Here is a 14,519-nt window from a genome sequence, read left to right on the forward strand (position 1 = left end):
CTAGAAATACTTGTATCAGATCATGCCAATCGATTGGCGTCCAGTGTGCTGACCCACGAAGATCTGAGATTTCTCACATTCTGGCGGAGGAGGTTACGACGAAGCTCACAGATTCTGCAGAGGTAAGCAACTTCACAGCCCCTACTTTCCCTCTGCCCCATACGGCCGTGCGAATCTCTGAACATTTTCATGTCAATCAAGCAGGCTATTGTTGACATTGACCAAGTCGAATCTCAAAGCCCTAAACAAAGGCTGTTCTGTAGAGTGAATGGTCACTGAGCTGACCGCTGCTGCTCAAAAACAGACGTTTCAAATATTGCAACAGTTGCAATAGGATTTCTCGTGAGGATGATACGGTTGGGTCTTATCGAATAGAGGACAATGGTGTATAAAAGAGCAGCGGGAAATAGAGAGGAAGACACTCATATGAAGCGAATCAACCCTCGCACTGGATTCCAGAAATCTCCCCGTCGTTGCCTCCATAACTGGACCGCCACGGGTCCTAAGACTCGGTCGTACCAGGTGAGTTTCTCTGCAACGACCCATATTGAGAAGTTTTGGTGAATGCATTCTACGTCTACATTATGAAATACTGGAATTAATTCTAGCGTATTATCATATATATACTAGCTGCTAAGATCGTAGTGGGGTATGGTCATTCCTAGTTCGGTTTTGTTTTCCGTGTAACTATTGTAAATGTGTGATTGTGATTTCTTTAGAAAGACACACTGTGAGTTAGGCATGTTATCCATTGATAACAGTACTCTGATTGGGATTCTGGGATTGTGATGAAGTCATTGTGATCTGGGTTAAACGGGAATCTTTTGCAGTTTTGGTGAAATTTCCTCTGTCATTGTGCTTCTGCGCATGTGTTTTAAAGGAATTCATTGCAGGGGAAAAATAGGTTGGTAGTTGTAAACAAATGGAACTACAGCCCTCTGAATACATCACTGCAAAACAGAACCTGTTGATGTTCTGGTTCAGTACAAAGTCTTAGGTCAAATGGTTGTGTCTTTACTTTTTTAAATTTTAATAGAGGTGCCTTTGTTCTGTGGTTAGAGGTGGAGAGCTTTGAATTTATAGGGGTCTAATTTGGTACGTTTCGGGTGAATGCATGTTATCTTTAAGAGGGGTTTTTTTTTTCTGGATGCACGTTTGCTTAATTGATTTTGCTCAATTCTGAGAAATTGAACTTAAAACACTCATTGATCCAACAGCTCGTAGGGAACTATCTTTCACTTGTTAGCTGCTAGGCACGTATACAATATTGTTTATGCAGTTATACTAATTTAGGTCATGCGTACTGTCCATATTGTACATATATTAGGTAAATGTTTTTGTCTAAATGTTGTGCTTAAACACCTAATCTTTTGACCATTCCCTCGCAGAAAAGATATCACAAATAATATATATATGAAGTGGTTAATATCATGGCATGGATTCATAAAAATTCTGACTGAACATCTAATTCAGCATGAACGATCTTTCATCCATGCTTTTCTTTTTCATTCTTTTATTTGTACCAAAACTGGTGTTAACAGCTGGGCAAGCAAACACATAAGAGCAGTAATAGATGATAAAAGTTGTACTGCATGTCATTAGTAGTCTATCCTCTGTCCAAATTGGATTGATTTTTTTTATAACCATTTGAATAAATTAGGCACGGCCTGTAGATCTTTTGTACCTGGTTATTTAGTTCATTGTTTGTTTAATGGCTAGTTCCCGTCTCGTTTTCTTCTTGTAGCGTTATTACTTGAGGCTTTCTACGACTTCATCCTCTCGACAGGTATTGGACCTTCTGCTTTATACACAATAACATATCTGGCCTGTATAAGCTGAGACATAGGTTGCAATGTATAAACTACATTCCTGGTGTCCTTATATATGAAATTAGTTTGAGGGATCAACTTTTGTTTAAAAATTTATGAAACTGTCAGATTTATGTGCTCATGTTCAGTGTTTTTTATATACCAATAGTTCGCACAACATCTTCCCATGCATCAGTATGAAATGTTTTTATTATTTCCATGTTAACTGATTTTCGGGTGTTAGATCATTCTACCCTAAACTTAAAACTGTCCATAAAGGAAAACTGCCCTAAAAATGTGGTCTAAGCCATTTCAGCGCCCCCTATTTGGTTTCAATATAAAACGCCCTCCTTTGAAAATATATTAGAAGCATATGGACAATGATACCATCGAAACCCCACGTGATCGGGATTTATGGAGCGATGGGTTTGAGGATGTCCTCATTGACCTCTTGTACGAAGACACCCTCATGGATAGATTGAGAGGAGGGAGGATTACAACCGCTGATAATCTGAGGCTTGCTGAGCGGTTGTCTGCTATTGGCCCAAAAAAATTCAATTGTGACCAAGTGAAAGGGAAAATTGGGAGGCTCAAGAGAAGACAACGCGAGTTTACTGATCTTATGAAACAAACCGGTTTGGGGTGGGACCCAGAGAGGAAGGCACCAGTTGCTAGTGAGGAACACTGGGCAAATGCTATAAGGGTACGATCCATATCTGCTGTACTGTGTTCATTTTCCTTTTGGAATACATATTGTGATTCTAATTAATGACAAATTGATTATGTTAGGTTCGTTCATCGTGGAAACATTATAAGACCCATGGATGTCCAAAGTATGAACTGCTTTGCGCAATTTTTGGTTGTTCAGTTGCCACTGGGACAATGGGGCGAGCATCGACCGATCCTGCCCCAGATAGTGACGATGAGCGGTTGCTTGAGAAGGATATGCAAAATTCTGGGCAACCAGTGATTGATCAAGAACCCTTGCATTCACACAGACCATTCTCCGCCTCCTATGCCAGCGGGTCTCGCAGACGACAAAGGGGAGGGCTGCCATTTGAAAACGATGCCCTTCATCAGCAAATGAGCGAAACCCTTGATGAAATTAAACGTAGTAACGAAGCGAGACGGAAGGCTGCTGAGGAGGTCATGGAGTCGAGCAGGTCAAGGAAGCGAAGTAAAGGTTTTGGCACTAGCATGGAGTCGGACGGAGCTTTTGATCTCCAGATGCATTGTATGAGGTTGTTGGAAGAAGTGCAACCTACCCTACCTCTTGATCAATTTAACAAGGCCTTTGACCGTTTATTGAGCACTCGGGTCCAGAGATCGTTCGTTTCAATCTCGGATGAACGCAGAAGTCAGTGGGCTTGGAGTCTAATTTGATGGTGACGCCGATTGTCATTTGCCACTCCTGATCCTACAATGGTTTTCGAGCTATTAACCATGTTGGTTTAGCAACTATCTTATTAACCCTCTTATCAATTTAATCATGCATGTCTTTGATTTATTTCAGCCTTCATTCTGACATTTCACAAACTGTTGAGGAGGTGATTTTAGGCTTTATGAACTTGTTTGATATTGTTGTAATTGTGTATGGTACGTTGAGTATATTAATGGTTATTGTGTATGTCATTATAATGCTCAAATAGATGTGCCTACATATCATTTCAATCTCTTTGCTGGATTTAAGAAAGTTTTTGAGCAAAGGCCTCTTGGTCACGTACTTCCTAGAGGATGGGGGCATAGCGTCAGGCTGGTTTCACAGAGCAGCGACAACCCCACGCTCTTGACGGTGGAAGGATAACGGACCAGGGCAATCGAGTGACCCAATAAGACCCGGTGGATTTGACATTAGCTGGACCATCACTTTTTTTGACTCATTTCATTTTTGCAAGTTCATGTGCTCATTATATAACCAACGTGCAAAGCTCATATAATTTGTTTGCTAGAATGGTTGGAATGGAAAAGTTAAGTTGGGATGGGGATACCTGAGTTTGCAGTTTTTCCTGGTAAAAAGCAGCGACTGAAGTTGCATCTGTAAGCACCCCAATCCGAACATTACTCCCAGCTTCAAGTGGCTTCATCTTTGCATTGCTTAGCTCCCTGGCAACACACTCACCTATATGAAGGAAAGGCAAAGAACATCCCTTGGAAATCTCACCGTGCCATGCATGTGACAGATGGCATGGCATGACTATGCAAGAAGCTCCTGACTGCTCAAGAAACACCCTTTTCCGCTGCAAATTTTTGACAATTGGGCCATGATTGAATTGGATTTGAGAGTTTCTGCTTTTAAATGAATGAAATGAGCTAAGAACAGGAAGCTCTTTGATTAAACCTGGGTCGTTGCACACAACGAAAGGTACACATTCTTGTCCATTTTTAGAACTCCATCGGACGAGCTTTTCCAAGAAAATTAGAGTAGAAAAAACAGATACTCATCCAATGATTCCAACTGTATTTGGTTGGCTGAGTAGGGAATTTGGGGCCTGATATCTTTTTATACCCATACCCGAGCCCAAAACCCTTGCACAAAATGTTTATGCAACTCATCTATATTTCATAATATGTTTTATGCAGTGGATGACAGCAGGTAGACGGAAAAACCATTTATAATAGTGCCCGCCATTACGGATCGTCCAAATATAACATGTAAGAACTCTTCTTTCCATCTCAAGCAGTAATGGACCATGAAACCAGCTCTGCGGAAACCCGATCGATTGAGACCAACAGCGAGATAGACGATACTTCATCAAGTATCTCTCATAACAGTGAGGCGGATGAGTTTATGCGGACATATCCCTCTAGTGGAGATGAAGCGGCAATGCAGGAGGTAAACCTTATTAATGTGATGTACTCAACATCTCAGAGCTGGGGGCGTCGGGTTCCAATGCCCCACCACAATATAGGTCTACGGGGGGACCAATATATTCAAGCGGTGTTGAATGGAAACCCGGCGAGTTGCAAAGAGATGTTTCGAATGGAAGTACCTGCATTCCGGTATGTATGCGACCTGCTACGGGGGTCATTAATTATGGACCCTACAGAGAGGGTCTCAGTGGAGGAATCATTAGGCATTTTTTGCCTACTCGTTGGCCATGCACAGGGCCAACGCATCGTAGGGGACCGTTTCCAACATTCTAGCGAAACTATTAACCGACACGTTGTGACGGTGATGCGCTCGCTACATGAGCTAGGCCGGACCGTGATTAGGCCGACACACACTCATGGGGTCCATCCGTACACTGCGGGAAACCATCATAATTATCCATGGTTTGAGGTAATGAATTATTCCGCTTATTTCAATTTTTTTTATTTGAAATGCATATTGATCTTTGATAGTGATTTAACAGACACATAAATTGGTTGTGTCTTTTGATATAATTGAATGTAGAAATGTCTTGGTGCGTTGGACGGCACAATGATATCAGCTTCTGCACCAGCTCGTAGGGCCAACGCATATAGAAATCGTTATAATCGGATTGCACAAAATGTGTTATGCTTATGTGACTTTGATATGAAGTTCACGTATGTGTATACTGGATGGGAAGGCACAGCCCATGATGCACGAGTTTTTCTGGATGCCCTTAGTCGAGCTCGGAATGGATTCCCATGGCCAGATCCAGGTACCTTGATCTGTTACACTTGCTATTGCTCGCAAGTGTAAGATATCTTTATTCAATTATACATTCCCTTGACATTTGCAAGACCGTATAGATGTAACTCAGTATATCGACATGTGTTGCAGGATATTATTATCTCGTCGATTCCGCATTTCCTTGTATTGAGAAGTTTATGCCGCCATATCCACGAGAGAGGTATCATCGATCTGATCGTTATGGTGCCCGCCAGTTCCGGGGTTATAAAGATTATTTTAACTTTCGTCATTCCTCGCTGTGCAATGTTATTGAGTGCACATTCGCGCTTCTGAAGAACCGGTTTCAGATATTGGAAGCGATGCCTCGATATCGCCCAAGTAGGCAAGGGATGATTGTGACTGCATGTTGTACTCTGCACAACCTGATTAAGACGGTGACGCCGAATGATGAATACATTCAGCATGCATTGGGGCTTCAGTTCAATGGAGGAAATATGCCTGAGGGAGAGGATGTGGACGAGACGGAAGAAGTGGTAGACATGTCTCATGAGTCAGCCGGAGCGATGGCTGCACAGAGGGATGGGATTGGGATTCCTATGTGGGCTTACCGGAATGGGGGATGAATGCTTCGCATTGCTTGTAATTGTTGTTAATTGTACTGTCAATATCAATGTGGGGACCTAAATTTATGTGTTTATTTCGTCTAGCGTTCTATGTATACGATCATGGATGATCGTGATTTTGATATATATATATATATACACGTTTATTATCCGAATATTTTATTCCAAAAGCAAACAATGCATTTGACTATGTTATTGTCTATAATTGATTTGTACACAAATTTGGTTGTTTGCTTCGGTTATTAACCGTAATGTATAAGGGAGCACATCACGTGGTAAATATCGAGCATGTTCTTCATTAGTGCAAAACAAGTAATCCTAAAAATGGATGACAACCACTACATTCTAGAGAACAAAACAAGTAATCCTAAAAATTAATTACAATAGTCAGTGGACAAGTTTTGACGTTAGTGCAACATTAAACGGTCAACATTATCATTAACCTTGGAAAATTTAAAACAAACCAATAAAGCAATAAATAAAACCCAAGACCCTATCAACGCACATTTGTACTTGGTCTTCATAGATTGGAATCTTTGATGTTCTATTCTTGCACGTTCATCTGCGATCCTTTCGTTCCTTCGTTCTGCTAACTCTAAGGTGCGCTTACAACAATCCGGTTGATTCCATGCAAGATCATGCCATTCGAAAAATCCACACTGCTTTTTAGCCTTATAATGTCGACAATTAAAAAACCTCCGACCAAAACTGTTGGGCTGGGCGGACGTCCGCAGTTTGGAGGGAATGCCACAATAACAAAATGGTATTCGTCCCTGGCTCACTCCACCTTCTGGCCTCATAGGGTGATTATTAGAACTGCTCACTCCACTACAACTTTCCATATTTCTTGCAAACAAAGCAGAAAAGGGCAGGTATAAAAACACCTCATACGTTAAACTACAATGTAGAGTGAATAACCATAAAAAAGACTTTATCAGTTCTCTAGCCTACACCTTTGTTACATTTTATTGTAAGAACAAGTACTTCAACTCTCAAAGCCCTACTATTAACTGGTTCACATTATTTCCCCCAATGTATGCGGGTACTTATAAGTAAATGCATTGACACATGAACTGGCACTAAAGTAATTCATATGTGTATGAATAACAGGTGAGGAACATTTCAGCGCTCCCTAAATTACAACCAGGACATGGCAAACATACTAACGGTGGTGCTACGGGCGTCGACACAGAGGAACCCTCATGGATACGATGTTATTATGTTTACATCGACCCATCGAGCTGCTGAAATGGGGATGAAAATCCCCAGAAATTTACACCCTAAAACAGGTCCGGATTACTGCACGTAGAGGACTGAAGTGATCAAAACATCAACAACAAAGAAGCATAGACAAATTTCGGGAAAAAATAATTGACGAACCCAGCCCATTTCTAAAGACACAGATACGAAACCTACCCTGCACAAATCACTGCAAATCTAGGTTCGTTCATCAGAGGGGCCAAACCAGCAGTGCTTGAATCCATCGAAAATGAAACCCTAAACTCCACCTATGAAAATGTTGAAACCATTACCCCCGGGAAGGCCCGCGAAACTTACCGATGGTTCGACGAAGTCGTGGAGCAGTGGTTCTCGAGAAACTCCTGTTGGAAATTTCGTCGCTGCGTTGTCTCGGTGCTGCACGATTGGGGTGCTTCTGCTGAGGGAGGAGGGGCGTTCTGACCTTTGGGGTGAAAATGCCAAGTTTTGGTGAAAGGGCAGGGCAACGAAAAGAAGAGACAATCCCGAAAACAGAGGCCTCGGGAGGATGATTCGGTGGGATCCACAATCCCAATAAAAATTCCAAAAATCTCATCTCACTTTACATTCAAACATATCTAAATGGGACCCACTTGCATTTCTAAATCCATATTTCAAAAATTTCAACTTTTTTCATCTTAATACTATTCATAAAAATCTCAAAATTCTCATCTCATCTCAACATCCAAGCCTGCCTTAAGAATCTCCTTTCTCAAGTTAGGCACATTAGGAACATAAACATACTCCATGTAGTAAATGAGTCCATCTCTTATCTTGAACCCCAATGACTCCATATCCTTGAATACCATGGAATAGAAACTCAAGTTTAAAAAATAAAGAAATTAAAAATTAAGATTGTGTTTAGATGTTGAGCTGACTTGAGTTCTTTATGAATAGTAATAAGTTAAGATAGTATAGTGAGTTTTGTAGGGTCCACCTAAGATGACTTAAAATGTGTTGGGATGTTAATATGAGTTTAGAGCATCCTCAATGGATTAACCAAAGCTAAATGACATTTTTTATAAATGTAAGATAAATTTAACTTTTGGTTATTTCATTCACATAAATCCCCACATTGGAATAACTATTTTTTCATTATATAACAATAAAATAATATAAGATGAATTTAGTTTTGGCTATTTACATCAAATATCTACATTGGATTATCTATTTATTTATTATATAGTAATTAATAATTAATAATTTCAAAAATATTTACATATTAATTATTAATTTATTTTATTTTATCATAATTTACTAATCTACCTATTATATATTAATTAGTAATCAGAATAATCATATTCTAATTAAATTAATATATCACTAACTCAAATTAATATATCAATACATAAAACCAGCCCTCCAACACATGAACTAGTGCACATGAACTCAGCCATTGTGATAAAATATGTGATAGAAAGAAATAGAAAGATAAATAATTGATAAAATATGTATTTGGTGTATGTACAGTAACTTTCAAATTTGAAAATTCTTTTGAAAATAACTATAGCTAAATTCCAATTATTTGGAACTTAGCTAATTCATTGTGATCACATTTTGTGCTCTAATAGTTAAATACTCAATGGATTTAGGTTTTGTCTAATCCATTGAGGATGCTCTTAGATGTATTTATGAAAAGTTGAAAAAAGTTATGGGTCCCATGTATAAAGAGGTTTTGACTTGAGATGAATTTAATAATTTAATAGCCGAGTGTTTAGATGTTAGACTTAACTTAAAATTAGACTGAACTGAGTTAAACTCAGATGAGTTTAACAACCAAACGGAGCCTAAAAGTTGAAAAGGAAGCTGAAAAAATATTTATGAATATTCAGAAAATATAACACGTGCATTGCATTTATGTTTCTTTGAGATAGAGAGGATCGTTTAAGGTTATGTTTGGGTAGTGAGGTATTCTGTGAATAATAGTGAAAAAATAAAGATAGAATATTTAGTAGTAGTAAAAAGTAAGTGAAAAGTAATAATAAAATAATGAATAGTAGTGAGTTATTCTTAGGACCTCAGTACCCAAACTAGGCCTAACTCCCAGATTTGGTTTTTTTTGTCAGAGTAGGGGGAGGAGGATGACTCCTCCATCTCACTCTCATTCTCTATTACCCATCTAGTCTATAAAGTTACTTATATTTTCTTAGTTGTTTAGTTTCTTTTAAGATCGAAAAAGACATATATACAGTTTTTCAACAATATCCAAGAGACGCGTGGCACGAGAATGCTCCTAGGCCCCAAATCATTTGGAGAGAAGTGGCAATTTCACGAAAATCGCCGCATGTGAGCCTCACACGCCACCATTTCCAAGAGCTTTTCTCACCACATACATCGGACCAACAGATTCACCACCATCTGATCATTCAAATCTGACTGTTGTGGCTATAGAGAGATAGGCATCTAAAGTTTATCGAAGTTAGTCCAAATTGTAATCCGTCTATTTTGGACTCGTTTGGATAGTGAGATGAGATGATACGAGGTGAGATGGTTTGTGAATAGTAATAAAATTATATGAGATAAGTTGAAATGTTTCATCTCACCTCAATATCCCCGTTATTGTTTTCCTTAGTTTTTTCCTAGATTTTGCTATGATACTCTTATATGTAAAGAATTTTAGTAAAATATTCAAACCATTGGCGTCCGACGATCACTACCTCCTCGTTGGTCCCTTGGCGGTCTCTCTCAGCCATAACCCACGAGCTCTACTTTTTTTACTTTTGCCCCCAGCGTAGAATCACATGTACTCCTTTGGGAGAGTGTGGATTTTTACGATGACGTATAATGTGCTGAAATTCAAATTTTGTAACTAATTTTTTATTATAAGAGTTGTTTTATCTTGCCACGAGGTCGTGAAGATGATGCAATGGACTTCACAAGAGTCACTTCAAGACAAAATACAATCACCATAGTCTATGATTATGGAACTACAATCTCACTCTTAGATTGTATAAAAACTGCCACTTTGTGTGGCTCCCTTTTAGCAGAGAATGGCAGGAAACATTTATTTGTTTCTAGGGCCCATTTCTTTTTGATTTTATATAGTGTTGCATTAGTATAGAAATGGTGTTTGTCGGAGTCCCTCTACCATTTACTCATGTATTTATGTATCCCATAATTATAATATATCCAGGTTGCTTAGGAAAAAAAAAAAACACTCCCAAATTTACCATTTAAAACATTTATTGCCTTTTAAGTTAGCATTTTCTTATATGTTTGGAAATACAAAATGTTGAAAATTTTCTCAATTTACTCTTATGCTTGTTTGGATAATGAGTTTATTTCAACTTATCACATCTCATTTAATCATTACAATTTTTTCAAACTTTCAAACAAAATATAATAAATAATTCAACTTTTTCAAATTTTAAAATAAAAATAATATTAAAAAACTACATTCAAATAATATTTTATTTAACTTTCGACTCTCATATCATTTCATCTCAATTCAACTCACCATCCAAATATCTTTACTAAAACAATCAAATCAAAATAATCTTCATCAAAACAACAAAAAAAAACCAAAATAATTTTTACCAAATTCAAAAAATGCCTCTCTCAAAATCTCCTTCTTGTACATCTTAATAAATACTTTGAGAAATACTTTGACAACTATTCTCATTAATTATAAACTATGATTGTAATTATATCAGCCGACATGGATGATACTCATTTTTTAATGAAGTTATTATATTCTTAAGCTGATTTGTAGAGCACATCATCTATATCACTCAAATTATAACATATAAATACTTTATTAAGTGTGATCTGCACACTAACTTAAGAATATAATTTTTCTTTTCAATATATCAAGATTTAATTTGTATTTTAATTTTTTTTTTTGGTTAGAATAGTTAGTGTATTAGTTTTAGAATTCCACATTGTTTAATAATATATCTTGTATAGCCTTTGATCTTCTATATATAAGTCACCTTATATAGCATATTCATATCAATGAAACATATTGATTCCATCATAGTACGAGAGCTCCACCAAGTTTATGGTAATTGAGGTTCCCGATTAAAGCCATGGTATCACCTGACCAAAGCAAGCCCGCAAAATCTTCGTTCGTTTGCCGGACAAATAAAATAAAAAATAAAAACACCGTATACAACGAAATAATAGTTAGATCCCGTTTGAAATTGGCTGATTTGTTTTCAAGATTAAAATTTAAAATTTTGAGAATTTTAAAATTTTCTAACTCATCATTATAATTTTTTTACATTCTCACATGAAATAAAATAAACAATTCAACTTTTTCAAATCTCAAAATAAAAAAAAAAATATTCTAACAATATTTTATTCAATTTTTTTAAATTTAATCTCAACTTATCTAATCTCATCTAAATTAAGATCAACTCAGTTCAGTTTAATTTTAAGTTGAATTTAACATTAAAATACTAAATTCTTAAATCAATAAACTCATCTCAACTCAAAACTTCTTTACAAGTGGGACCTACAACTTTTTTCAACTCAACACCTCTTTACATGCGGGACCCACAACATTTTTTAACTTTTTATATATACATCTAAACTCATGTTAACATTCAAACACATCTAAACTCATTTTAGGTAGGTTTCACAAAACTCACTCTATCATCTCAAATCACTACTATTCATAAAAAACTCAATTTATCTCAATTCAGTTCAACATCGAAACGAGACCTTAAACTGAATTAAGATCAGTCTAATTTTAAGTTGAGTATAACATTCAAATACTCAACTCTCAAATCACTCAACTCATCTCAACTCTAGATCTCTTTATACGTGGAACTCACAATATTTTTCAACTTCTCATAAATACATTTAAACTCATCTTAACATCTAATACATCTAAACTCATATTAAGTGGGCCCCATAAAATTCATTCTACCATCTCAATTTATTAATATTCATAAGAGCACTCTCAATGACTTTTGTATTATAAAAAAATATAAATTATTTGAAGAATTGCTTTTAAAATGAGTTCTATCCTATCATGTAAAAGAAATTGTAAAATATAATTAGCTATAGTAACCCAGTACATGTAACGGGTATTGTTCATCATGTAATTTTACATTGTATATAAAAAAAATTGTAAATATAAAAAAAATATATATGGATATTGAAAATTTATTGGTAGAAATGAAATATTTAAAAAGAATAAAAAAATATTTAAATGATATAAAAAATAGATAAGTTGATAGATGATATATTATAAAAATTAATATATAAAATAAAATAATTAAATTTTAATGATGTCTTTTAAATGATAAGATAAGAAATTCATTAAAAGTGAATCAACTCAACATCCAAAACGGGGGCTAGACGATCTAAACAAAAAAAAAAAAAAAAAATTCCTGTTGGCGAACGATCCCAAGTGCCATTTGTTTGCTTTTTCTCCCTGTGAAGTTGACTTTTGAATTTCATGTTTTAAGAGAAAACAAGTATCTGTGATGAAAATAAATATTTATAAAGAGAATAAATTTATTTTAATAAAAAAAAAATTCGTAACAAATAAATTTATACTGCCATATGCGTGGAATATCTCCCAAGAGATTATGTAAAGGTGAAAATTATTAGACATAGTAGCTCATATTATAATTGGGAGCAAAGTCGACATGAGCGCTTAGGTAGAAGAGTGGGGCTACTATGCCGCTCTACTCTTACCGATGGGCGGTACCTTTTTTTTTTTCTTTTTTTTTTTTCATATTTTTTAATATTTTTTAATATTTTTAAAAAATAAAAAAATACATCAATACACTTAAAAATTATTTTCTTAATCATTAAGTAAAAAATAATAATTTGACCATCGGTCAAATGGAGCGGTCAAAGTGGGAAGGTAGAGTAGGTTTTTCCTAGGTAGAATGGGAAGAACAGTCCAGATATAACTGATTGAAACAAAGATTATCGGGTTAATAAAATAATTTAAATTTAGATATGAATTATATATATATTAACCATCATTTCAAATCCACGATTTTAAAAAGGTTACAATCTTGTTTAGTTTTGATACAAACTCAAATTAATGTACACTTCAAACAATAAATTTGGATTATAAATACTCAAATTTAAATTTGTTTTCCAAATGTCTAAACACACCATTAGAATTTATAACTCTTCTTAAAATAAAGAACCACAATTGCGAAAAATGATAAATTTGTAATTAGTTTACAACTAATTTACAACTCTACTTAAAATAAAGGGTAGTCATATAAAATTGAAATTAATTTTTAATGAAATGGTACAATTACATTGAATGATTTGAATTAAATTATAAAAAAATAACAAAAAAATTGTAAATACATCGTTATCCAATTACATGTAAAACTTGCATGCCCTTTATTGACAGTTATGAGATGAATTACAAAAATTGAACCTCATATCAAGCATGATAACAAGCACAACTATGTATAGCTCATAGTGACCAAAACATTCCATATGTAGCACCATTTACTTTTACAAATATAGTGTCATTATTCTATAAAAGGTAGATACAATCAATAGAAAAAAACATGGCAGTCAAGAGCATATTTTATTCTTCTACGTTTCTTATCATGGCATCAGAGCATCTTGTTTTTTGGGATCTTTGAACGCTTCCGCAAACATTCTTCCGCAAATATTTTTTCTTTCACCATGGCTGCACCACCCACCCAAAACCCATCCCAATTAATCTATGATCTCACTTTACCCTATTTCCTAACCACTATTGACAATCCTAGAGCAACATTGGTTCCGGAACTTCTCACTGGCGATAATTACTCCTCATGGCGACGTTCCATGCGTATGGCTCTCAACGTCAAAAATAAACTTATTTTCGTTGATGACACTCTAACAAAGCCTGTAGATACTTCCATAGCTACACTATGGGAGAGGTGCTGCGACATGGTTCTTTCTTGGTTACTCAACTCCATCGACAAATCTCTAAGGCAAAACTTGATCTATTGTCAGAATTCTTCTGAAGTATGGAAAGACTTAGACCACCGATTCTCTTAAAGCAATCACCCGCAGTTGTATCGCCTCAAGCGTGATCTCGTCAATCTCCATCAAGATTCCATGACTATTATAGCCTACTACAACACCATCAAGGGGCTTTAGGATAATTGCACACTTTACAAGAACCTAGCTCTTGTACATGTAATGCTCTAGAAAATGCCTCAGCAAGAGAAAACACAGAACATTTATTTCAATTCCTCATGGGCCTCAACAATTCCTTCAACAACATTAGGAGTCAAATTCTAGCTATGGACCCCC

General features: G+C 35.9%; 2 protein-coding genes across 2 annotated transcripts; both read left to right on the forward strand.

The window, feature by feature from the left end:
* Positions 1-2,181: 2,181 nt before the first annotated feature.
* LOC118347693 lies at positions 2,182-3,191 on the forward strand. The gene is made up of 2 exons (XM_035687721.1): positions 2,182-2,511; positions 2,598-3,191. Exons 1-2 carry the CDS (start codon positions 2,182-2,184, stop codon positions 3,189-3,191), a joined length of 924 nt encoding a protein of 307 aa, XP_035543614.1.
* Positions 3,192-4,491: 1,300 nt separating this feature from the next.
* On the forward strand, positions 4,492-6,029 carry LOC108980194 (protein ALP1-like). The gene is made up of 3 exons (XM_035687722.1): positions 4,492-5,088; positions 5,203-5,434; positions 5,557-6,029. The coding sequence occupies exons 1-3, from the start codon at positions 4,492-4,494 to the stop codon at positions 6,027-6,029; spliced, it is 1,302 nt and encodes a 433-aa protein (XP_035543615.1).
* The last annotated feature ends 8,490 nt before the right edge of the window (positions 6,030-14,519 follow it).

Source organism: Juglans regia, chromosome 2, assembly GCF_001411555.2.
Source record: "Juglans regia cultivar Chandler chromosome 2, Walnut 2.0, whole genome shotgun sequence".
Classification (NCBI taxonomy): domain Eukaryota; kingdom Viridiplantae; phylum Streptophyta; class Magnoliopsida; order Fagales; family Juglandaceae; genus Juglans; species Juglans regia.